At 40.1% G+C, this 24,729-nt stretch overlaps 2 protein-coding genes across 3 annotated transcripts in view; one reads left to right on the top strand and one right to left on the bottom strand.

The window, feature by feature from the left end:
- Nucleotides 1–11,272, bottom strand: znf362b (zinc finger protein 362b). Of its 2 annotated transcripts, none has more exons than XM_026154203.1 (9): nucleotides 10,948–11,272; nucleotides 8,730–8,793; nucleotides 7,808–8,039; nucleotides 7,263–7,367; nucleotides 6,742–7,060; nucleotides 5,325–5,549; nucleotides 4,914–4,992; nucleotides 4,635–4,793; nucleotides 1–2,242 (listed from the first exon to the last, which is right to left on the bottom strand). In XM_026154203.1, the coding sequence occupies exons 2-9, from the start codon at nucleotides 8,790–8,792 to the stop codon at nucleotides 2,126–2,128; spliced, it is 1,299 nt and encodes a 432-aa protein (XP_026009988.1). In that variant the 5' UTR covers nucleotide 8,793; nucleotides 10,948–11,272; the 3' UTR covers nucleotides 1–2,125. The 2 variants fall into 2 exon arrangements, with proteins under 2 accessions (XP_026009988.1, XP_026009987.1); XM_026154202.1 differs by having other exon boundaries at nucleotides 7,808–8,066; nucleotides 10,948–11,271.
- Nucleotides 11,273–14,561: 3,289 nt separating this feature from the next.
- The window catches only part of LOC113013361 (tumor necrosis factor receptor superfamily member 1A), a 31,107-nt gene continuing 20,939 nt past the window's right edge, over nucleotides 14,562–24,729 (top strand). The window contains 3 exon segments of the mRNA XM_075410367.1: nucleotides 14,562–14,706; nucleotides 15,304–15,400; nucleotides 15,494–15,619. Of these exon segments, the coding sequence (XP_075266482.1) occupies nucleotides 14,692–14,706; nucleotides 15,304–15,400; nucleotides 15,494–15,619 (238 nt within the window). The 5' untranslated portion in view covers nucleotides 14,562–14,691.

The raw sequence follows: 24,729 nt of genomic DNA on the forward strand, positions 1-24,729 counted from the left end.
TTGATTTATAACAGTCTGTTTATTAAACAAGGTAAAGATACAAAGCTTTTTTTCCTTTTTTTTTTCCTTTTTTAAACACTGATAACCTTAGTTTAACTTCTCAGTCTTGGCTGTGCATATTTAGTTGTCTAGAAACTGTATATGAAACCACAATGCAAGACAGGAAAAAGTGTAATAAATCTACGCAATATCATTTCATAGAGAACGTGGGTTAAACAGTTATACAGATTACAGCTCAGGAACTCCATGCGGAAGGAAAAAAAAAAAATGTTTTACACGACTGAATACTGCAGAACACAATACAGAGTAATGGAAATGGGATGGTAAAACAGTTAAGGCTTACATGTAAATAACTGATATAAAACATGAATATTAATAACATACAGGTAGACTAAAATAATTACAGTAAGCTCTTACATAAACCTTTACAAAAACCCAAAGAAAACATGTTTATGAAAACTTAAAAATAGGTACTATAAATGAGTAACATGTTTTACAGTACAGCAACATGTACATTTTCCCATTATCTCAAAAGAGAGAGAGCAAGTTGAAGAGGCAGGGTCTGTTGTTGGCGTAAATGTCTGTTTTCAGGCCAGTGGCTTGAGTAATAAGCTTTTATTCTTTTGAAAACATACTATATACTGTATATGTATTTTACATTATTCTCAGTTCCATCTCAAATGTAACCTCTAGCCGTAGCACCTTTTCTGAAGTGCCCTGAAGAATACAGGGTACCCTATTAGTACCATTCAGAGGTTACAGGTACAGTAAAAATACAACAAACAATACTGTGTACAATAAAAAGAATATTAAAGAGAGAGAGAGAGAAACAAAAACAAACGGAGAAGATCCACCCCTGCGTAAACTCATAAAATAGGCCTATTGAATATGAATCATACTGCAGTTTATTCCAAGTAGGTAAAGCTTATTAGAGGTTAAAAAAAGTTACTGGGTTGGAGTAGCTGTACAATAACTTCACATTTGGTCCAATGGTTAGCTTTAAAATTTACTGCTCAAGTAAAAATGAATTTAAGCTGAAGCATATTTTGAAAAAGTGGGCTGAGTAGAGTAGAGCTGGCACTGATACATGTGCAACATATACTTTTAATTCTTTGAAAGTATAAGTCAAAGCTTAATGGAGCAGGGAAAGCAGACAAACACTTTTACAAGATTTGCTTTCGCTTCAAACCTCACCGAAGTTCATTATATGGCACTAACTAGTGGAACGAGAAACACACCAGAAAAAAAGCAGTGTTTTTTGATCATACGTTATGATCATAAAGGTGCCATAAAGGTGAATGTTAAATATGGAGTGAACATTTTTTGAAAATAATAACTACAAAAAAAAACAAAAAACTTCCTTCCCTTCCATCGAGCTCTGCTTTGCCTCCACGAGCCAATTATCCAACTTCTTAATACAATCATTAAATATTTCAATTGTCATCTACCGATTGCTTTTCTTTAAATTTTGATGACCCTGTGTTTGTACAAAAAAAACAAAAAAAAAACAACAGTTGAAAAAAAAAGACTGTTTTTTGTACACAGTCGGTACTCTTAGCTGCCACGAGTAATGCCATTTGGCATTTTCCATCCAACGAGATTGAAACAATTTGACCAAAACCACAAGGCCTAAAAGTGCTTTAAGATTATCTTTGGATGTCTCCAGAATACACCCAGCAAACTTTTTCTTTTTCCCCCCTGCTTTTTCAATTCAATATTCGGGCAAATATCATCTGGCACGTTTTGAAAACCCATTTCATGGAAGAGAATAAAAACAAAAACAAGACAACTAAAACATTTTTTTAATGGCCAATGCATCCGGCGGTTTACATGATGCTTACGAAAGTGCTTATTTAATCTGACGCAAGACATTCTTTGCCACTCGATCCCCTGGACAATATCTGGCTGTATTTTTACATTCACAAAATAACGCTGTGCTCCTTTATGATAGACGGCCTGTGTCGAGACGGATGGAGGCAAGTCTGCTTACAAAATCTAACAGTGAATGCTCATGTCAGCTGTCATAATGCTAATGTAAGCCTTATGTAGATGGCCGTGGGTGCAGGGCCTCACAAGCTCCAGCCGAACGCTGACTCTGAATCTTGATGCTGAACGCTCGCGGAGCTCAGATGAGGGAGATGCGTATGGGGATGCTGGGGGACTCTGTCCTCTGGGGCGACTGGTGACTCACCAGGTGCTCCACCACCGTGTGTTTGGACATGTGCTTCATAAGATAGGTCTCCTACAAGAACAGGAAAACACACAAAGGGCATAAAGATTACTGCTACAGTAATTTTAAAAGTGCCTCTACTCCAACTAGTTCAGCTGAAGTTGATATTGACATTTGTGGTCAAAAGGATACACACACCCCCACTAATATTTAATGAAATCTCCCTTGGAAAATTGCTCCTTGACCAGATCCTTTTGGCATAATGCTGGCTGAATATTTGCACACTCAGAGTTCATTTAAATGAGTTGGTTTCCTGGCACAAACCCAGCATTTCAGCATAGTCCACAGATTTTCAATAGGGTTGAGGTAAGGTCTTTGGGAACGCCATTCCAGAGGCTTAATGGGCCAATTCTAACCAAATGCAGTCCAGAATCATCATTTGAAACAACTGTACATAAGTACAAATAATTTGGCTCTGTCCCTACCTTGCCAAGGTCTGGAAGAAGACCCAAACGGGCACTCTCAAATCAGAGAAGCTCGTTCTTTAAACTTGATGCCTTCAAGCTCAATGAAAATTTGCAGCTGGTAAACAACAATTGAACTATCTGGGCACAATGACATGAAGAATGTGTGGAAGAGTTAAGGTGAGGCTTTTAAACCTAAGAACAGAGTGCCAGCTGTCAAGCATGGCGGTGATAGCATCATGCTCTGGGGTTGTTTTGCTGCCACTGGTACTTGTACAATGCACAAAGTCTATGGAATAATGAAGAAAAAACAGGACAATGATGCCAAACATATATCAAAGCTGGTTTTGGAATGGATAAAGTAGCTTCTGGAATGGTTTTCCCAAAGCCTTGACCTCAACCCTACTGAAAATCTTTGTACTACGCTTAAAACAAATTTTTTTCTTATTTGTATTTAAGGTTAGCTTGTGCGCTGCTGGAACCATAATTTCCCTGAGGGGACCTACCCAATGGATTAATAAAGCTCTCTTCTAAAATACAGGTCTGTACTGGGAAACCAACAAATTCTTGATTTTAAAAGACATTAAAGATATATGTTGCACAATCCTTCCACCCCGGAAAAGAAAACTTCTGACCACAACTTTATGTTTGCCCAGATCCTCTTAAGATAGCTGGTAAAGGATATCAAAGATCAGTGCCTGCATTTCAACACCCAGTCAAACTTCAAATATAATCTGGCCTCAGGAAATCACATGATAGGGTGGGGCCAGGTTTCACAATGAGCTCACTTGAACTCTCCACCATTTGACTCTTAGAACTGAAGAAGTTTCTCGAATGAGAGGTGACACATCTTCAAGCAACTTAAAGAAGTCCAGACGCTTTTCTTTCCAAGCTCCTAAATATAATCACAAGCTCTCGGCTGTTGGTCAGGATGTAGAGCAAGTTATCTTCCAATCAGAAGGTCTGTGGTTCAGTCCCCGGCTCCTTCAATTTGCATCCAAATCCAATTTATTTATATAACACATTTAAAAACAGAAAGTTTGCCCAAAGTGCTATACAGAAAAAAAAGAAGTAATTTGTCAATGTCAAAGTATCCTTGGGTAAGACACTGAACCCTGAATTCCCCTTGATATATTCGTGTGAGTATGTTAATGTTAGACAACGGGCTTAGGCACACAATAAAACACTATATGATTGGGTGAATGACACCTGTAGTAAAGAGTGCCCTAAGAGTGGAAAAGCACTATATACCAGTCAATTTACTTGTTCCTACATTTGAGCTTTCAGAGAAAAGGATATGTCATCATTGTATCCTATACGTGAATTAAATTTTATCAGAATTAGTCCATGAATTTATGATTTATGGTTGTGACCTTGACCTCTGAGCACCAAAATGTAATCTTTGAGCCTTATTTTGGCCAAGTATTTTGTCAGTCCACAGCTGACTCATTTTCCTGACGTTTTTGAATGCCTAGAGGCTCATCAGTTCCTAGTGTTAAAACAAAACTAATCAAAGCATAATCCAGCTTGAGGGACATTAGTTAATGCTATCATTTACAAGAATTTAAAGTGAAAAGTGAAACTGCCATGGACTTATGTAAAGGTAAGAACAATACAAGTTAAATAAGACTATGTTATCAAAAACAATGATCACACAGAAACGGCCAGCCCAATGACCTATTTGGACAGGTTTAGAGGAAACTGGAGGGATGTGCATTGAGGAGTAGATGAAATACACATATTTATATTAATCAGGATGGGACAGACATACAATGCGAAAACATAATGCTTCCGGACCTCAGCTATAGCTTAAAGATATTCTTTTAGTCCTTTTTGAATATTTGAACAGAAGCAAGGACACACTAAGGTGTTAAATATCTCAAACAGGAAACACACCGACTTCTAGTCCAAGAGAGAAAAAAATATTATCAAATGTCATTGATGCAAAAAACAGGTGTGGAAACCCTGACATAGTGAATACTTGCTTGTGGTTTACTTACTGAGGTGTAAGCCCGGCCACACATGCTACAGCAGTAGGCCTTAGCGTTTTTGATGGCATGCGCTGACAAGTGGATCTGCAACGATGCAGAGTCTGAGTAGGCACGGTAGCAGTTGGGACATTTATACGGCTTGTCTTTATTGTGCTGCCTCTGGTGAGACTGTGGGGGAGAGAAAACACGGACAGAGGTTGTAGAGAAGTCCACGTAATTTGAACATTTGCAGCTCTGCATCTGAACCTTTTAATCAGGATCAGGTCACAAGAAGAATCTCTGACTGACCTGGAGATTAGACAGCTGGGTAAAAGCCTTTTCGCATCCAGGGTGGGCGCATTTATAAGGCCTATCGCCGGTGTGGATTCTGCAGCAAGAGAAGCAGACGGGAAAATGTTTTTATGACAGACGCCACTGCAAGAGAACTCCTGCAAAGAAACATCAAAGTATATTCAAAGCAGCAGATTTTCACTGCATATAAGTCACAGTCGTGGTCTATATGTGAAACGTAAAAAGAGTTCCAGCAAGGAGAAAACAGATATAGCTGTAAAGGGGATGACAGGTATTCAGGTAAATTCTAAACATTAAATATTAGTAATGTGTGACCACCAATCAGATTTGAAATGGGCAACAGTAGAGCCACAGAGGCAGCTGAGATCAACTTGATTTCTCACGCTTCATGTTCACAGTTTGACCAACCTGGTATGCTGCTGCAGGTGTGACAGCTGACGGAACGAGTTCTCGCAGTAGGAGCAGTGGTAGGGTTTGATCCCCAGGTGAATGCGCAAGTGCTGGGACAGGTAAGAGGCGTTGGCGAACGTCTTGGAGCAGTGGGGACACTTGTGCGGTTTGGCCTCTGTGTGGGACTTGGAATGAATCTGCATCTCTGACTTGGTTAAGAAGGTAAGTGGGCAGACTTTGCATCTTGGGGACAAGAAGAAACAAAATAGATCAGATCAAAACAATTTTGAGGGATTAAAATCCGCCTGCCTACAACTAAATAGAAAACGTAGCATAACATCAGTTTTTTCCCCACCCCAGTACGCAGACCACTTTAATAATTTTAACAATAATTTAAGAAAATCATCAAGTCTTAATCACACTTTATGTCAAAAGTAGCAACGAAAACTGAAAATCAACTATAGTTGATTAACTAAGTAGTAACACATGATTTTAAAAAATCCAACAACACCAGCATTGCTAACCTTACAATTTAAGAAAAAAGCCACTTTTGACTGCTCCTTCATTCACAAAGAATTCCCACAGCAAGTACCTCTGCATATCTGATTTCGCTGATTTTATTTACACTGAACAACCATGATGTAATCTCCAAAAGAGTGTTTGAGGTGGGTGTGTTAACCACTACACTATGGAGCCACTAGCCTCATTATCTAAAACTTCCAGCTGACTGACTTAAATGGGGTTTTTTCTCACAATAAAAAAAATTGAACTTTTAATTATTTGTCATAAAAGCTTAAAATCTGAACACTAATGAGAAATTGCCGAACCTGTCAGCTGGCTTTCATTGCAGCCTCTGGAAAGTCCTGGTTATCATAAACTAACATAAAATAAGAAAAAATATCAAAAGTTTTCCCAGGTAGCAAGAAGAGGTCAATATTAGCTGACAATTTATTAGCAATTTCGGCATTGCTACATTTGTCCAGTGATCTTTCTACATGCTTTCTCCAACCATCAGTCTCTGTTGTTTAACTATCATGGGAGGTTTTTTTCCACCTTGCCTTTCTGACCTGCTATTAAACAAACCCTCCTCTCCTCCCCAACACCAACTCATCCTCCTGGATGTTCTGGGAGGGTCAACCCAAGTTCAAATCTTCCATCCGTTAGCGTTACCTCATTGCAACCAGTGCTCAGACTCTTTTGGGTTCAGTCCTTTGGAGTATGTTTGACCGATCTTTTTTTTAGTAAACCTGTTGTCTACTCAGGTGAAAGCTGTGCTCATATTAAGCCTCAGTATAGAGCGCTTCTCTCACTCTCAAAGTTCTCTCAGGAAAATACCTATCAATGCTTGCAGACCTCGTAAAGCTGTCAATTTACTTTGCAAGATCAGCACAGAAAAAAACCCTGAAAACAATAGGAGCAGCTTTCTGAATCCAACCTGTAGGTTTTGCCCTCTTTGGGTGCAACGGTGACACATCCTTGATCAGCCAGGATGGGGTAGGGCACCACCAGCAGAGGACCAGATGTGTTTTCGGCTTTGATCTTCTTTCTTCCCCGAGGTGCCTTTGGCGGGGGGCCCAACAGTCCTGCCAGGCCTCCGGCCTTCATGTGGTCAATGCCAGGGCCACTAGCCAGTCCAGAGATGATGTTCACAGAGGGGGCGCCACCCAAGCGGTTCTGGCTGCTGGAGGTTGGAGTCGTCGGGGTCAGGGCGTCTGAGGTGCTGTGGCTGTCGGGTCGAGATGAGGGGGCCAGACCTGAGAAGGTTGGAACAAAAACTGCATTAGCAGGTATGACTAATTCAACACCACACTCTACAGAACCATACCAGTGTACCGCACAGTAAACACCATGTGTGTGTCAATTTTCCATGACAGTTATCTTTATATTATCACACCAGAGGCTGGCTGCCTTGCTGCATTTCTCCTACAAGCTTCACAGATGGCGTGACGGCTGTACCTGAGCGATGGTTGACCCGGCCAGTTTGCTCACTAAGGTGTCTCATTTGCCAGTCCTCCCATAATCCTTTGGCCTTCACCGCTGACTTGTCATCCATATTTCCATCTGGAATTTATAAGGTGATGGTGTGTCAGTCAGTAAAATGTCTCGTAATCCGCGCAGGCCTGATTCTACGCCACGTCTACGAATTTATTACATCAACTATTAGCCTGCAAAACTGGAGAATAACATTAAAAATGTTTTGATTTAAGAAAACCAGGCCTATCTGTAGCAATTATTACATCAATAACTTCATGTTAATTAAGGTTACTCTAGGGCTGGGTATCATTTTAAACCGTTTCCACGTTTCTGTAAATAAGATAAATTTGCAACTGTGGGTTTTGGAGTAGCTGTGCAGGCATCACTCACTTTTCATTATGGATTTTTATTTGGCCTCTACCTTCACAATCTGTATATTATCACCTTAAACTCACCAGGCCACCATGCCAGTTTGAGACAAGTTGGCAGCACTTGGACATATTTAACACTATTTCAGAAGAACGTACCCGGTCCAGAACTGGAGGCGGGACGAGCGTGCAGGGCGATGTCCGGCTGTCCAGAGCCCTGCGGCTGTGGGTGGTGGCCCGGAACCTGTTGCGGCTGAGGCTTTGGAACCTGCATGCCGTGCTGAGCGCTACCGTCCGGGGACGAGGTGGGAACCAGCAGCTGCTGAGAATGGGTGGAGGTAGGTGGCAGGTGCAGGGGTCTAATCTTCTCAGCCATCAGCTGCTCCTTGATCTTGTTAATGAGGACCAGGTTATCCAGCTGAAAGGGTTAACGGGTCATGCTCAACAGAAAACAGCCGCCTTGTGTGAATGTCATTCATGCCATCAAAACATATTGCAGGACAGAAAACACTGATCAGCACATGATTAGTTTTTACCTATGACAGAGGTGAGCTAAAGTAACGCCCACCAAACGCTTTAATCCAGCCCACTCATGGAGGAGGAGCATCAATTCTGGACATTCACTGTATTTTACAGCACAAAGCACTGCGTTTGTAATGTTGTTAAGAATGGATTGTGTCCTAAAAGTGGTTGTCTGAACTAGCAACTTCATCCAAGCTAGGGGGGGGGCTGAAGTCATCATACTGTTGACTTTGAGTTATAACAGCAGTATTCCTTTGTAACAGCAGCAGACCGACTACATTTAGTCGGTCTGCTGCTATCTAGTTTGTAATGCAAACGTTTTCAGGAAGCACTTGCGCTTCTTTGGTCCGGCCTGCTTGAGATCAATTAGGACTGCGTGTGTACCCACGAACTCCAAGGAGTCTGAGGCACCCCCCTTATCTGCGAGAACAAACTGCGAGCGGTTCTAGGCGTAACAGTGATGGACTGGTGCTGAAAGGCTGAAAAGACATTCACACATGGAAACAAATGGCAGTGGAAGGTGGAAACATCACAGTAATTACATGCTGAGCGGACTTACCTGGCCTGGCATGGACGGAGGCGGCGGCCAGAAGTATGGGTTGTTAAACCGAGGCTCTGCCATCCTGAAGTGTGTGACATTTATTTTAGTCGCTTTTCAAAGATGCACATAATGAAGTGCTCCCTTACAGAGCACTGTTGTTAAAACTGCACGTAGAGTAAGTTAATGCTTACAAACAGGCAGGCTTAAACTGTGAAGCTGAAAAATCTGACACCTTAACCACACGCTGCATGTGGCTAGTTTCATATGTCATGCTTGAATTTTCTTTCAGGCCTTGTGCTGATCACATTCGCATCCACATAGCTCTGCATCCACTTTGATGTCACTTTAAGGTGTCGAGAACCATTTCTGGTACTCAGTTAACGCCACGTATCAGCTGTTTAGACGGTTAAAGTTGCAGAGAATTTGCTGCATTTACTTCTCCGGACTGTTTGCACCACAGGCACAAATGTAGTAAGCATTAAACGAGTGGCTTCTAAATCTGCTGCTTTTGATGGATAAATTCACTTTGTTCGTTTATTGTGATTGTTTGAAAAAACAAAACAAAACAAAACTGTGGGGACAATTGAATGACCCTCATGTTAAGTTAAGATGTGTAACAGCTGACCTTGAAACGGTTTCATATAGAAGACCTGAGTCTGATCATGACCGCAAGTGCTCTGCGATATTAAAAATTTTGGTACTGATCCGATACCAAGTAAATACAGGGCCGGTATTGCCAGTACAGATACCTATACTTTTACCCTATAAAAGAAGGCTTATGCAGGTGAATCATCATCAATGATCATCTAAACCACTTTGGGTCAATTTCTGTTGTTTAAATATACTACAAACTATAAATAGTTAATGCAAACGTGTTCAGATATTTTTTATACTGGATGTATATTTTTTCCTTTAAAAAATTTCCACTATTTCACACAATGCAGTGGGCTACATGCTAAACTTAGAAGCTATAAATAAAGTATCGATCACGTGGCTCTAGTATCGATCCTATACCAATACCAGCGCTGGTGTCAATACTATCAATCGATCTGCCCACCTTTAAGACAGGCTTTGAAAGGCAGGGGGAAAGTGTGGAAGACAGTAGTTTAGAGCTAGGGCTCTTATTTTGTTGAAAAATAAAATGAAATAAATGCTTTAAGATAGCTGAAAAAGAAGTTTAATTAAAAAGGTAAATACGATTTTTTTTAATGTAACTGTAAAAACTCGCTAGATGTCAGCTCACGCTTAGAAGTCGATGTGTGTAAATCAGGCCTACAGAGTAAAAGTGACACAAATCCACGCAGCTCTGCCATCTAAATGCCACCTACAATATGCCTTCACTTCTAAAAAACAAAAAAACAAAAAAAAAAAACCCACATCAGCATGATCCTGCGCCGTTTAGCTCGGGCTTGATGCCCCTCTGCTCCTTTTGTCTGAATTCCTGCAAATAAGTGGACGTCGCTTTTGTAATTTTTCCACAAAAACCGCCGTGAAAAAACAAGACAAAACAAAACTTGAAGTTCTTTGACTTTTTCGGACGTGTCGGCTGTCTGGGAGCAGCTCCGGACTCGCACCGACGGAGGATTGTCCGGATCGATCCTCCCCGGTGCGACTCGACACATTCTCAGACAGTTTTCTTAAAACATTTCCAGACAAAAGAGAAACAAAAATGGCAGCCTTATTTTTATAAGGCGGGACGCCATATTCTGCAGACCCCAAATTTTTTAGGAGCATGAACATGTTGTCGTGTGGCGGGTGTTTGGAATGAGAAGCGGCCGGAGACCAACACAAAGGTGTGTTTATCATGTCGGAGGCATGAATGATTGTTTACGGCGAATTGCAGGTTTGAATAGCCCGGCCTCCCCACCTCTTAAAAAAACTGACACTTCCTACAACAACCATGCCCTGCAAGGAGGAAAAAAACACACACACATACACACACACACACACAGCACGGAAACGGACAAGCTTGATTCATCAGTGCCGATTAAAAATAACCGTAGCGATTCGTTAAGGTCAAAATCGGAACCGGTGCACAGCGCCTCATCTCCCGACAGACTCTGTGCCATCTTAAGCAAAATTCACTTTTTTAAGGGCTGCTTTTTTCTACATTCTGTAACTTTTGGACGAATCAAAGCAGAGAAATTGCATTTTCGTGCTAATGCACGCACCGAGAGGCTACCGCTCATTAGAGAAATGCACAGCAACGGAAACATGTAAAGACATGCACAAATACCTTGTGTCCTGATTGCAGATATTGTCTTGCGAGTACAGCTATAATATAAAAGGTTGATGTTCTTTCTGCCTCCGGTCGGACCACCGCTTCCGGGTCGCTTTGTTCACTTCTGGGTGCTGCTGCTGCTGCAAGGCTCAGCACAGTGCAGTCGAGAGGGGAAATATTGTGCTAAATGTTGCTTTTGTATTTTCATACCACGACCCACTTTATTCGCGTTTAACAGCATCTCAGCAGAAGCTACGTCAACGCAAGCAGGGCCGATACATGCGTTAGTGAATTTTCAAAGTGCACACATTAGCGGTGCTGTCATCATGTGGTGAGGCGATGAGCAGTTTTTCTCTGATGCCATTTCTTAAAAAAAGAAAAAGAAAAAAAACAGTCATATTTGCTGCCCTGTCAGAACTGTTATTATAGGCGGTCCACCCAAAGCACCTTAAGAGAAACACTAAAAAAGGAAAAGATTGTTAAAAAATACACAAAGAAAACAAAGTATATATTTAAAAATGCACTTCTTTGCTACTACAGTGAAATACAGTTAGCCAGATAATCCTATATCTTCTAGTTAACAATCATTTATTCTCATCCAGCTGTGAAATATTTACAAAATCAGAAAACAATCTAATGTAACAAAAGCAGGAAAATGTAACAATTTTCCTACTTTCTTCCACAGTAAAATTTCTAATATTACAGGGTATTAGTTAATAGCATGTTAACATGTATTTGTATTGTGCTTTATGGCATTTCATTTTATCATTTACTTTATTCCAATTTTTGTACAGGGCTTTGTTACCACTTGTCTGCGAAAGGCACATTGTAAATAAACAGTACTTACTTACTCTTGTAGTAAATAAGTAAGTAAGGTACCAGTCTGTTTTCCGAACCCATCATAGCATGGAAATGTTTCTTACTAAAGTCATCAATGACCTAAAAACCAACAGTGATTCACCGAGTGTTTCAGTCTTAGACCTCTCTGCTTTCTTCAACAGTGTTGATAGTAACATTTTAATTCAAAGCCTTTATGATTCAGTTGGTTTATCAGGTCAGATTCTCATCAAACCCTAAGTGTAGAAGTTTTAATGTTTTACTTGGTAGTTTGAAATCTGCAGAAACAAAAATTCAATTAGGGGTTCCTCAAGGATTTGTCCTCGGTCCCTTAGTATTTAACCTTTACACTACCCTGCTTGTTGTTATCATAATGAAGATGAAACACAGTTTTTTATCTGTCATTTTCATCTGATGAGCTAATCTCTATTTAAAATTTAATAAGCTGCACTGATGACAGTAACTGCTGATTTTGTCGAACTGAACAGAGACAAGATGAAAGTATTTCGTGTTGTTCCAAAAAGTCAGATAAAGAAAATGTGTTCATATTTATCACACATGAAAGAAAGTCAGGACCCTTGGCATTATTTTGTTCAGTGATGTCAGTTTTGATAATTATATTAATGAGGTCACCAGAGCTCCTTTCCACAACATAAAAATATATCAGAAGCTTGAAAATTCCTATTGCAAATTGAGAAATGTGCAAAAGCGTTCATATCGAGCAGGTTAGACTACTGTAATGCTCTACTTGCTGGATTATCCAAATTATCAGTAGGTGGACTTCATCTTGGTCTAAGGAGCTGATTTTATTTGAAGTCTAAGGAGCTTGGAAAGAAAAGCGTCTGGACTTCTTTAAGTTGCTTGAAGACGTTTCACCTCTCATCCGAGAAGCTTCTTCAGTTCTAGGGTAAAATGGTGGAGAGTCCCAGATTTAAACCCCGTGGGGGTATCCCCCCAAGGAGGGAAAAAGGACCCCCTGATGATCCTCTACCTAATCACATGAGCCAAGGTGTGAAAATGGGTGTGGGTCACAATCAGCCAGGGTTTCAGGTGAGCTCACTGTGAAACCTAGCCCCACCCTATCATGTATTTCCTGGGGTCAGATGGCCCAGGGTGTGAGTGGGCTTTAAGGCATCTGGGAAAGGATCTCAAAACTGGACTATAGATGGCAGACAGTTGGTGTCGTAAACCACCGCCTCAAAGATGGTCGCTCACAGTGGACATAAATGGCTTCTTTCACTCTTTCAAACCATCTGTCCTCTCTGTCCAAAATGTGAACATTGGCATCCTTGAAAGATTGACCGAGAACTGATTGAGAACCTTCACAGACGTGGACTTCATCTTCTTCGGAATGCAGCATACGTGGAAGTTTGAAAATATTACGATAATATTTAAGTCACTGGATTGAAGTTTGAACTGGTTTCCAGTTCAACAGAGAACTGCCTTTTAAAGTCCTTCTATTAGTTAGTGGAGCTCTCAGTGGTTTGGCTCCCAGTTCATTTCTGGTGTACTCTGTGTCTGTAACCCTATTATAACTCTCAAGTCATCAGATGCAGCTCTTTTAACTTGTACCCTGGAATTTTCATGGTCATTTTTTGAATCCACTTAACACTTAACACTGACCTATGAATCACTTAAGCCTTAAATAGGCCTGTAACTCAAGGGATGAGTCAGTGTTGTGTCTACACATAACAGGCATATTACATAGAACCGATCTGAAATGATGTCTTCAGGAACTTTGTTACTAGCAGCCAGCTGCAAGAAAACAAACACAAAAGGAATTTTCACAGATAAAATGTTTTTGAATAGGAAAAGGTCCTGATGCAGGAACTGAGAGAGGCATCTGGCCCTTCAGGTATTTCATATACTTACTGTTTACTGAAGCCTCTTCAGAAATAGTCAGTGAAAGGTTGCCAATAAGCCATTTTTAAGAAAGATGAACAAGGAGAAAAGCCTGATGTATGATAAATTACACAAGAACTATACTGACAATCGTCCCCAAAAGGTCTAATGGAGCGATGAATCCAAACTTGAAACTTCAGCTTAAAATTGTTTTCAATATGTCTGGGAGTCAGGAGTGAGGTACAAATGTTTGTCACTCCTTTACAGCCATCTGTAAAACACAGTAGAGGCACCTTCATGGTTTGGAGCTGCATTTCACGCAGCCCAAAGTGACGGAAATACGAACACAGAAAAATAACATAAAATTTTGATCCATTGTGGAATATGATCTAAAAAGCATGTGATTGGCAACAACTTATTTTTTCCACATTCCAATGATCCCAAACACACTGCCAATGGAGTAAAAGGATATGTCGAAATCTTAAATGAATTCCAAGAATGCTGGTGTTCAAGTTTCATCATGACCTTCAGTACATGTAATGTCAGGGATGTTGTCCAAAGTCAGCAAGTCGAGTTAGGCTGCTTTTCACAGCAATACAGCTTCTTGGTAGATTTTGAATCCTCTAATCTGTATCAGCATTTAACTGATCACATTTTTCCATAAAGTCGGAATTTGATGTATTACTGTGCATTGTTCTGGCTAAAACTTTAAGGCAGGCATCCAGGCCACCCTTGTCCATACCAGTACTGCAGAAATTCTGTAGTGTTACAATGTTATTGTGCAGGAGTCTGCATGTAAGGAGTTAGTGTTTACATGATGTCAGTTTCCTGTTTCTTGCACCACTTCTCTGGAGATTCCAAAGAACTGAAACCGTGACACACAATCGCACACTCACAAACAAAGCCTTCCTTAAATGTTTTATTTGAGTCAGCTCTAAAGGAAACCTGCATATCAGTTGAAGTGAGAATTCTTCCTGCTGCTGTTCACTTTGGGCGAGAACTACATTGCTGTTTCAAACTGAGTGAAGGAATTCCAGTGAAACTTGGTTATTTAATTTCCACACTGCCTGCTCACACAACATGGACCTTATCTTGGTAAGTTTATATTTTTTTTATTGATTATCTTTTTATTGATTTTATTGATTTATGCTGCTTAAAAAATTTATTAGACCAACTGTCATGAAAAGAGATCTGTCAAAATTGTAAATCATCCAGCGCTGTTATAAACTGTCCTCTTTTCTGCGGGGCCTGATTGGGATTTATTTCACTTGTTTACAACACCTTTCTCTGTCTTCTTTATTATGATCTGATTTTTCCATCGAACCTGTGAGCCAGAAAAAAAATGTGTGAAGGAGCTCTGTAAGGAGACCAGCTTTAGAAAGAGGTTTCTGAAATACTTTCCTGAATGTGACAGAGTCTATGCTCCCAACCCTCTGATGGTCGTATTTAGGAAAGTATGGGGAGGGAAACAAACAAACTTCATCTTATGTGTTCTGTCTGGACGACGACTTAAATGGCTAATACTTTTAGCTTCACTACAGTTTTTTTCAGCCCTGATTTGTGTGGTATTTCGATGCATTTTTATATATTTCTATGATACTTTTGCTGTCTCTTTGTGGCTGTTTTAATGAAAAATGTCAGTCCTGTTTCCTCAACAGTTTACCTCAGATCTTCAAACCTCCTTTGTTTCAGGTCTTCCCACTGATACTTGCACTGATTTCCTGTGGACAGAGTCACACTGAGGGGACTGAACAAACTAATGGTTCATGTTACAATTTGTGTCCAGCTGGTAAGATATAATGAGGAACATTGTTGTCAATTATTGGTATAAAGTCAGTGCGAAAGTATCACATTAACTTTCCGCCTTTTCTCTCTTTTTCAGGATATCATAAAGTTGGTAACTGTGATGATCAAGTTAAAAAGTACAAATGCAAGAAATGTGAGGATGGCTTCTACACAGACATAGAAAACTACATAGAGAAATGTCTTCGGTGTGACTTATGTAATCGTAAGTATCCTGCCCAGTTTCAATTTAGTGTTACACATGTTTTCTGCTTGTGTGTTAAGGTCGATTAAAGTTAAATTGGACTAAAAAATAGACTGCTATCATCTTGTCATTTAGATATATTTAGATATATTTCAGCATAAACCTCTTTTTGTGGTGATCTTGTTTTGACAATCTTATATTTGTTTCCGACCAATGTGATGAAGTTGAAACACTTTGACAACTTAAGTCTGTCTAGGATGGGAAACCTTTCAACATTGTGTGTCACTCTTACCCTTCAGAATGTCAGTTTGAGCTTGTGCGCACTAAGATTAGAGACTTTGCAGTGCAAAGGCAACGTCTGATGTTACGTGCACTCCAATTTTAACTAACTATTAATTGTCATTGCTTTTGGTTAACGTGACTGTTAGTGTTGGTGAGGTCACCAAGGTAGTTAAAACAATCTATTTGGTGGCTGGACTTTGGGGATTTGCCTTAAGTCCTTCAAGCCCCTGAATGTGCGCTTGCATGTAGACCTGATATCAGGTATCAGGTCTGTTGTTACAAGCTATTCAGCCCCTGTACGGCTGTAGTGAGAGGTTAGGTCACATTGCCTGTGATCAGTTAGACTTATTCTGAGCTGTTATTTAACTCCACCAGAGCTCCCCTTTGTCGCTGGTTCTGTTCATAACTTATATGAGCAGAATTTATAGGTGTAGCCATGAGTTCAGAGTCGGTATGCTTTGGTTTGTCTGTCTTTGCTTTTTACGATATGGTCCTGCTGACTTCATTGAGTGACTGGGACATTTAGCAGCTGACTAAGAAGCCGCTGGGCTGACAACTGGTATCTCCAATTCTCAGACCTTGGTTTGGTAGTGATATGCTGCACCAATTCATTCGGAATTCATTCAAGTATCGACAATCCAAGAGGAGTTTCATAGTAGAAATTCTGCTTCTACAGATCTGGGCTTGGGCTACAATGGGTACTAGGTTCCTCCTAAATCAAGTGTTTCATGCATCTCTAATTAAGAGGAGATTGCAGGGCAGAAATGCTGGCAATACTATATCTTTTGGATGGCTTGGAATTCTTCTAAAATAGCTAAAGGAGGTTACTGGAAAGAGGAAGTTCTGGGCATCACTGCTTAGACTGCTGCCTCCAGGATAAGCAGTAACAAATAGATGATGGCTGGAAGTACGGCATAGATGGACATACTGTGCTTTGCTTTTTCCTCAGATGATGAGATTGTACTAAGGCCCTGCTCCTTCAATAGCAACATAGTGTGTGCCTGTAAACATGGATACTACAATTTAGGGTCTGACCATCTGAGGGAATGCATGAAATGTTCCTGTAGTACATGTCCAAGTAAGTACACTAAAAGAATGTTAAAGCATTTGATTGGTATTCACAGCAGCCACATTTTTTCATTATCAAGCATAATAACAACTTAAATAAATTCGTTCAGTCACCTCCACCTTTATTCCTTTCAGAGAACGATGACTACAAAAGGAAGTGTCTGAAGCAGACGATTGGGACAGACAAAACATATCAATTGTGATTAGATTTTGTTTGTGACTGACTGACAAGAGCACAGGACTACAAATCAATCAGAAAATAATATAGAATGCATATATTTACTGCAGTGATAGCTTACAGTGTATATCAGCACCATCATCAAATCTAAACACAGTGTCTGGCTTATAAAATGTGCTCATGTATGTGTAAACCACATTGTTATTACTGAGTTTCTGCAAAATTGCACAACTGCATGTGTCATAATCACTGTTTGGTTCCAGGGTTTTGAGTTGAAGATTGATTTTTAAAAATTTTGTTTGTATTTTTATTTTTATCTTTAGGGTTTGTTTTGATTTTACTCTGTTTTGGATTTTCAGTTATTTTTAGTATTTTGAGTCTCCAGATTTGGTTAAATTGTCAGGATCCCTGGGTTTTCCTTTGTCTAGTTTTCCCCTTTGACTCGTTATCTTGTAAATAGTTATTGTCTGCGTCATCCACCGTTCATTATCACGCCCTCCCTCACAGACGTGTGCTCCTTGCTGGGAGTTTCCAAATTCCCTAGAAGTGTGTTTTCCAGTAGTTTGTTTTGAACTTGTTTTAACTGCCAGCAATAGAGATTCTTCTTTTCTTTTCCATTTCTCTAGTCCTGGATTTGGGTCTACAACCTGCCTGTTACACAGCACTACATTATATAACTTTCTTCCTTTCTTTTTATTTTTTAATGGTTTGTTTCTGCCACTGGAAATGACCCTTTTTATCATAAGTCAAAATTTGGGGTTTTTATCTGAAAGCTCTGACTTAAAAACCTCAAAATTTCGAGTTATTTCCATTTTTGAGTTACTGTCTCAGAAATTTGATTTATGAAGTTTAGATTTTGAGATAATCTGAAATTCGCTGTTCCAATGATTTCCACACTTCATCGGTGCCCTCGCTCATCCACTAATCATTTAGTGGTAATTTGGTATCTTACTTGTCTCTGGTTTCCTTTGTTTAGGAATCACAATCTAGATTAAAATGTGCATAAATATCCCTGCCTTTGTTCTTTACCATCTTGTACTGTTTAGTCTTCTTTATGTTTTGCTCCTGTCCTTGTTTTGGATTACCAATTAACAATAACCATTTTTGGAGTTTTACTCACTGTTTAGATTACAGCTAGATTACAACACTCGTTCTTTGTTTATTGAAACTCAGTCTCTGTCTTGTGTTTTGAGTCTTTATGGATCTATAAGCGGTATGTGCTAAGATGATCTCATTTTGTTTCCTGTTTCTTGCATTGCTTTTCTGAAGACAAAACAGAATTGAAAGTCCAGAGGCTGAAAACATGCGATAACACACTCATACAAATAAACCTGTCCTTAAACCACAAGTTTGAGTCAGGTTCAAAAGAAAACCATTCATCAGCTTAAATAAGAGTGTCTCATCTCATGCTGGTGATTACAAGATTGTTTTCAACTGAGTGAATCTGAATAAAAATTGGTAAGTAATTCTGTTTGTAGGATTAATTGGATCATCTCCATGTACAATTTCAAGGGTGCTTTGAGTAGAGTTTTGTCATTTAGTGTTGTGTGAAGCTCATGTTTACATAAAGGTATACAAAGATTATGTCTTAATGACTGCAAGATAAGGTTTGTTACAAGATTTATTAATTTTTTTACAGTTGCTTAAAAGTTATCTTTTATTATGCATATTCTTCAAGGACTGTAAATCATATTTGTTGGTATCATTATTATACTATCGTTATTATTATATTATTATCATTATTGCTAGCATACATCCTCGCTGTTGTAGTTTTAGTGTTGATAATCAAACTTCATATTAGTTGCTGAAAATGTTAATGATGCAGTATTGTGTATAACAGACATGCAGGGTAGAAGAAGGCCTCCTGATTACTGGGATTCCCTGTTGTGGTCTTGCTGCTCTCGGAGCAAAAATTTCCTGTGAAAAAGAGTTTCCACAGGACAGTGGAGCAACCTTTCCCAGCAATAACTTGAAGTAATGGTTTTCTGTGGGGTTTTTCTTTATCAGTCTATCACATCGTGGGAATGTTTCAGTTCAACTCATTGAGATTCATGGGGATTTGTTCAGAGAGATTGCTCCACATTTGAGTCTTGAACACTTTGGTATACAGAAGACTTCATGGTCGCCTTAGTGCAAGGTGTCCAGGTCCTGTGGTTGTAAAACAAGCCCAGATTATCACTCCTCCACCACTGTGCTGCCTGTTGGTATGAGACATTTGTATTGTTTAGGGCTGCCACAAATGATTATTTTAATAGTCGACTAGACACTGATTATTTTTCTGATTAGTGGACCAATCGAAAACGTCGGAGCACTTTTGCAAACATGTCATGTCTTGATAAACCAAGCAGATATTTGAAGTTTACACAGCTACATTCTCGCCTGAAAATATGTTAAACGTTTATTTTGTGACCCAGAAAGAGTAATTGGAGTAATATTAAAACTAAGTAGCTGCCGCCATTGTTGAAAACTGGAATAGAGCTTGAAAATGTGACAAAACCGCAAAGGATTGTAGGCACGAGTGGCAAGTGGTACTAGCGCACGCAGGCTTTCACAAGAAAACAGTCACACAGCGATAAAAAGAAACACAAAGAATGGCAAGAAGCTGTTATATTATTAACCGCAATAGCCGGTCGCATGACAGCCACGGGAAGCCGACCGGTAAAGAGAGATGTTTTTTTCGGATTCCGTGGTGGAAGAAAAATTGTTCGAGCCATGTTTCTGAAGTAACAACGAGGTGACGGATGGCCTGGATTGCAGCCATTCGAAGAGCAAATATAACATTCCAGAACACTCCAGCTCACTTGTTAGTCTGCTTCAAGCATTTCCACAAAGGTGAGCCTTTTGTTGTTGTTATTACGTAATTTATCATAACATAATTATTGAGTAGGTTACAAATAAGTCTTATATTGATTTGAATTGAATTTGCTGCGCTATGCTGCTTTGTTCGCGGTGGCTTTGCAGGCTAATGTTTGTTGTTTTGTAGGAAAACCAGCCTACAAAATGCTGGAATGCGATCCAGACTGGGCACCCTCTATCAACCTGGGTCATACCGAGTTTAAAGCTGCTACCACAGCGAGATTTGATCGGTTAAGAGGGAGAGCGATATCAAAACAGCCACGAAAAGTCCCGCATATATGTGCCCAAGTGTTGTAGCAATCAAGTGATGAATAACTGCTTTCCAGTATGTTTTGAAATGTGGGGTTTTTTTTGCATTGTTGATTTGTTTTTCACCAAAGCAGCTAATAAATCACAATGGAATACAATTTTGCCTCTTTCTTGTAAGATTTTATAATAGAATGAAACATGCCAGTTATAAATAAAGGCAATAAATTGAAAGAATTAGGAAACACTTATTTTATTTCTATTGGATCTGAAAATGTTGTGTAATACTACAACCTGAAACGACAAATAGATTGCGTTGGTCTGTACAGGAGATAAAGAAAAAAATGTAACAACAGCTGTGAAATGGGATAGTCCAAATCATCAAAGTAAACTGGACCTGTGCTTGTTGTAGGCATCTGAAGTTACTAAACATTTTGTGAGTGTATGCACTCACAGTTAGGACCATATAATAATAAATATGCGCGTGAAGAAAGTTGGGCAGCACGCTAACGTCTTTAGTCCACTCTGTATACTCGTATGGGTCTAACCCTTTCACTCCTTTGATTTTTACCTCGTTTTTGGCCTTTTTGTCAAGTCTGTCTTTGTACGGACCTGTCGTGTTCTCCTTCGTTTTGTACATAACTGTTCTTGGGACAAATAAAATGCAAGTAGGGATTAAAACCGCAGAATTAATGATTGCTGGAAATGCTAGTGCTTGATGCAGTGTTTTGATTTTGCTGCCACTCGTACCCAATGCGCAATGCAATGCGCGAAAGTCACGTGGTCTGTCGGCTGGGCTGCGCTATGAATTCTGGGATAGGTTGGGCCACGAAGGACCCATCCTTCAAATTTGGGGAAATGAAGGACGAATTTTTTGGACACATTTGGGCGAGTATTCGAATTTGCGCAGGCTTCGCCGCGTCGATGTAATGTAATTGGCCTACAAATGCAGCCTCTGAAGGATCTTGCAAAGCTTCAAACGACGTCGACTATTAAATTAGTCTTCAACGATTTTAATAGTCAATGTAATTGTGACTAGTCCACTAATCGTGGCAGCCCTAGTATTGATATGCTGCAGAAGCATGGCCTTCAGGTTGTTTGGATATGATATTATAACCTTGCCCACAATGATGAACTGCAATTATTGATTCTTTCCTCCTATCCTGTTAACGCTCCAGACCTGCAAAATGCCAAAACATCTGCTTTTACAGAGGAACTTTAATGATCTGTTAATCAAGTGTCTTTAATTATCACTCTATAAATTTACAGGTAATTATTTAAATTGTATTTGTTTTTACTTATACATGTTTAGTTTACAATAATGAAAAATAAATGCAAAATCAAAATAGCATTTTCTTAAAGTTTAGTAGTTTGACAGACTGAAATCCCATTGTTAGAAATTGGATCATATTAAATTTTGCAATTTTTTATGTAAAGCATGCAGTTGCATGGGTATGAAAATATAAATTAAAATTTGTCAGACTTTCAGCACTAAAACACACAAGACCAAGTGAATAGTCACCTTTATATGCATTTTATTGTTGAAGATTGTATGATGTAACAGAGAAAAAATATCGAACATGTTGAGATTTTTTTTTAACAGACTGAAAAGAGCAGAGAACTGCAATTGAAGACAGCAATCATATTTGTACTTACTGCATTGATGGCTTACAGTATTGTATATTAATGTTAAGCACACGTCATTAATATTGCTGATTGCTGATTACTTGACCACAATGTAATCAAAATGAATTGGATCGATTTGTTATTGCTGTCTATCAAGTGTGACTATACGTTTTTTGTGTGTTTTATGACTTTACAGGTAATATCTTTGGTGAGCGAAACATTTGCACTGACTACAAAAACACTGTTTGACTATTAACTGCTTTTAAATTTTGATCTAAAATATGTTTGTGGTTGAGTTGAGCATGCCCTGATTTCAGCAATGGACATGTTGGCTTTTTGCTAGAATGAAGGAAACACGTTTGCAAATTTAACATCATTTCCCCACATATGTCTTGTATCTCTTGTGCACTCACTCTTCCTGTGGTTAGACTGAGGATGTAAGTACCTGTGGTGAATAACACATTGATAGATACCAGAAGTACTCATAACAGGCAGGTTAAGGTTGCTTTACTAACTAATTAATATAGTAATGTCAGAGTGTCTTTGTGTCTACAGCAGGGAGCCAAATGCCTTTTCTTGCACATGTTTTGGTGACTGGTGTAATTATGGCTTCTGCTTTTATGTTGAAAAGTCATATTTTATTTCTGTGCCTGATATGTTGTTCTTTCTCAAACTGCAACACAACTGGCCTTGAAATAAGAGGTTATGCTGTATTGTGTAATTTACACAGAAATGTAGTCAGAAACATTGAAATGACTAAGCAAATTCAAATTCAAATTCAAATTTTATTTGTCACACACACACAACCATACACAGTATGACATGGGGGTGAAATGCTTGTAGCTGTACAATGCCCGACCATTAAATGACAGAAGAAAAGTTTTACAATATTTATAATTTACAGTTTACTACAAAAATTTACAAATTAACTTAGGAATTTACAGTAAAGAATGTGCAAACAGCAGAAGAGATTATAAAGATAAGGATTATAAATTATAGGAATTATAGGATTATAGGAAATGTGTGGTGGTGCGTGTGGTGACGTGTGTGAGAGTCCAGTCTTGTAGTGACGTGTTTGGGAGAGTCCAGTCCTACACCTGGTTCAGGCCCCGAATAGCCTGGGGGAAGAAGCTCCTCCTCATTCTCTCTGTTTTGGCCTTAAGGGAGCGGAAGCGCTTCCCAGACCTCAACAGTGAGAAGAGTCCATTGTTGGGATGGGAGAGGTCCATCATAATCTTCCTAGCTTTGGACTTGCACCACTTGGTGTAGATGGACAGCAGGACAGGGAGCTCTGATTGAATGATGCGTTCTGCCGAGCGCACCACCCTTTGCAGATCTCGTCTGTCCTGCTTGGTGCTGTTCCCAAACCAGGTGCAGACGTTTGCCGTCAGGACGCTCTCGATGGTGCAGGAGTAGAAGTTCTTGAGCACCTTCAGTGGCAGATGGAAGTCTCTAAGTCTTCTGAGGAAGAAGAGACGCTGACGGGCTTTCTTAACCAGGGTGTTGATGTGACAGGACCATGACAGGTCCTGAGTGATGTGGACACCCAGGTATCGGAAACTGTCCACTCTCTCCACTGGCGTGCCACTGATGATGAGGGGTTTGTAATTCCTCGCCTGCTTTGTAGTGAAGTCCACGATCAGCTCCTTAGTCTTGCTGATGTTTAGGAGGAGGTTATTCTCCTGGGACCAGGTCTCCAGGTTCCTAATCTCCTCCAGGTAGGCCGTCTCGATGTTGTCGGAGATCAGGCCCACAATAGCAGTGTCGTCAGCAAACTTGACAATGGAGGTGGTGTCGGATGTGGCTACACAGTCATAAGTGTACAGTGAGTACAGCAGGGGGCTTAAAACACAGCCCTGAGGCACTCCAGTGCTGAGTGAGATGGTGGGGGAGACTTGTTTCCCCACCCTCACTGATTGGGGTCTGTCTGTGAGGAAGTTGAGGATCCACTGACACAGTGATGAGCTGAGTCCTAGATCCGTCAACTTGGTGAAAAGCTTAGAGGGAATTATTGTGTTGAATGCTGAACTGTAGTCCACGAACAGCATCCTAACATAATTCCCTCTGCCAGTGTCCAGGTGACTCAGGGATGTGTGGAGCAGGTGAGATATGGCATCGTCTGTGGAACGATTAGTCCGGTAAGCAAACTGAAGTGAGTCGATGGTGGCAGGAAGTGAAGAAGTGATATGATCTCTCATCAGTCTTTCAGAACACTTCATCACAATTGAAGTCAGTGCTACTGGACGGTAGTCATTGTGGCAAGCGGGCTGTTGTTTCTTTGGAACAGGGACAATAATGGACTGTTTGAAGCATGTGGGAACCACAGCTTGGGCCAGGGAGAGGTTGAAGATCTCTGTGAACACTGGTGCTAGTTGATCAGCGCAGGCTCTAAGGACCCGGCCAGGGATTGCATCTGGTCCTGCTGCCTTCCTGGTGTTCACCCTCCTGAAGGTGTTCCTCACGGCATGCTCTGTGATGACGAATGCATTTTCTTCACTGGTGCACTCCGAGCGCGCGCAGCCGTTTGTTGTTTTAATTGCTGCGGCGTCGAAGCGAGCATAAAACGTGTTCAGCTCATCAGCCAGTGAAGCATCGGCATTCATCATTGAAGAAGCTGGTCGTTTATAGTCCGTTATAGTCCGCAGTCCTTTCCACAGGCTCCTAGAGTCGCACTGTCGTAGCTGTGACTCTAGTTTTTCCCCGTAGCTCCGCTTTGCCTTTCGGACCGCGCTGCGCACGTTGTAGGACGCAGCCTTGTATAGGTCCATATTACCACCCTAGCATTATGTTAGGGCTCAAATTGCTTAAAAAAACGTTGCTTTTCAACCTGATTTAGCAGAAAATAAAGAAAACCATGTCTTCTTGAAGATGTGTA

Source organism: Astatotilapia calliptera, chromosome 20, assembly GCF_900246225.1.
Source record: "Astatotilapia calliptera chromosome 20, fAstCal1.2, whole genome shotgun sequence".
Taxonomy (NCBI): domain Eukaryota; kingdom Metazoa; phylum Chordata; class Actinopteri; order Cichliformes; family Cichlidae; genus Astatotilapia; species Astatotilapia calliptera.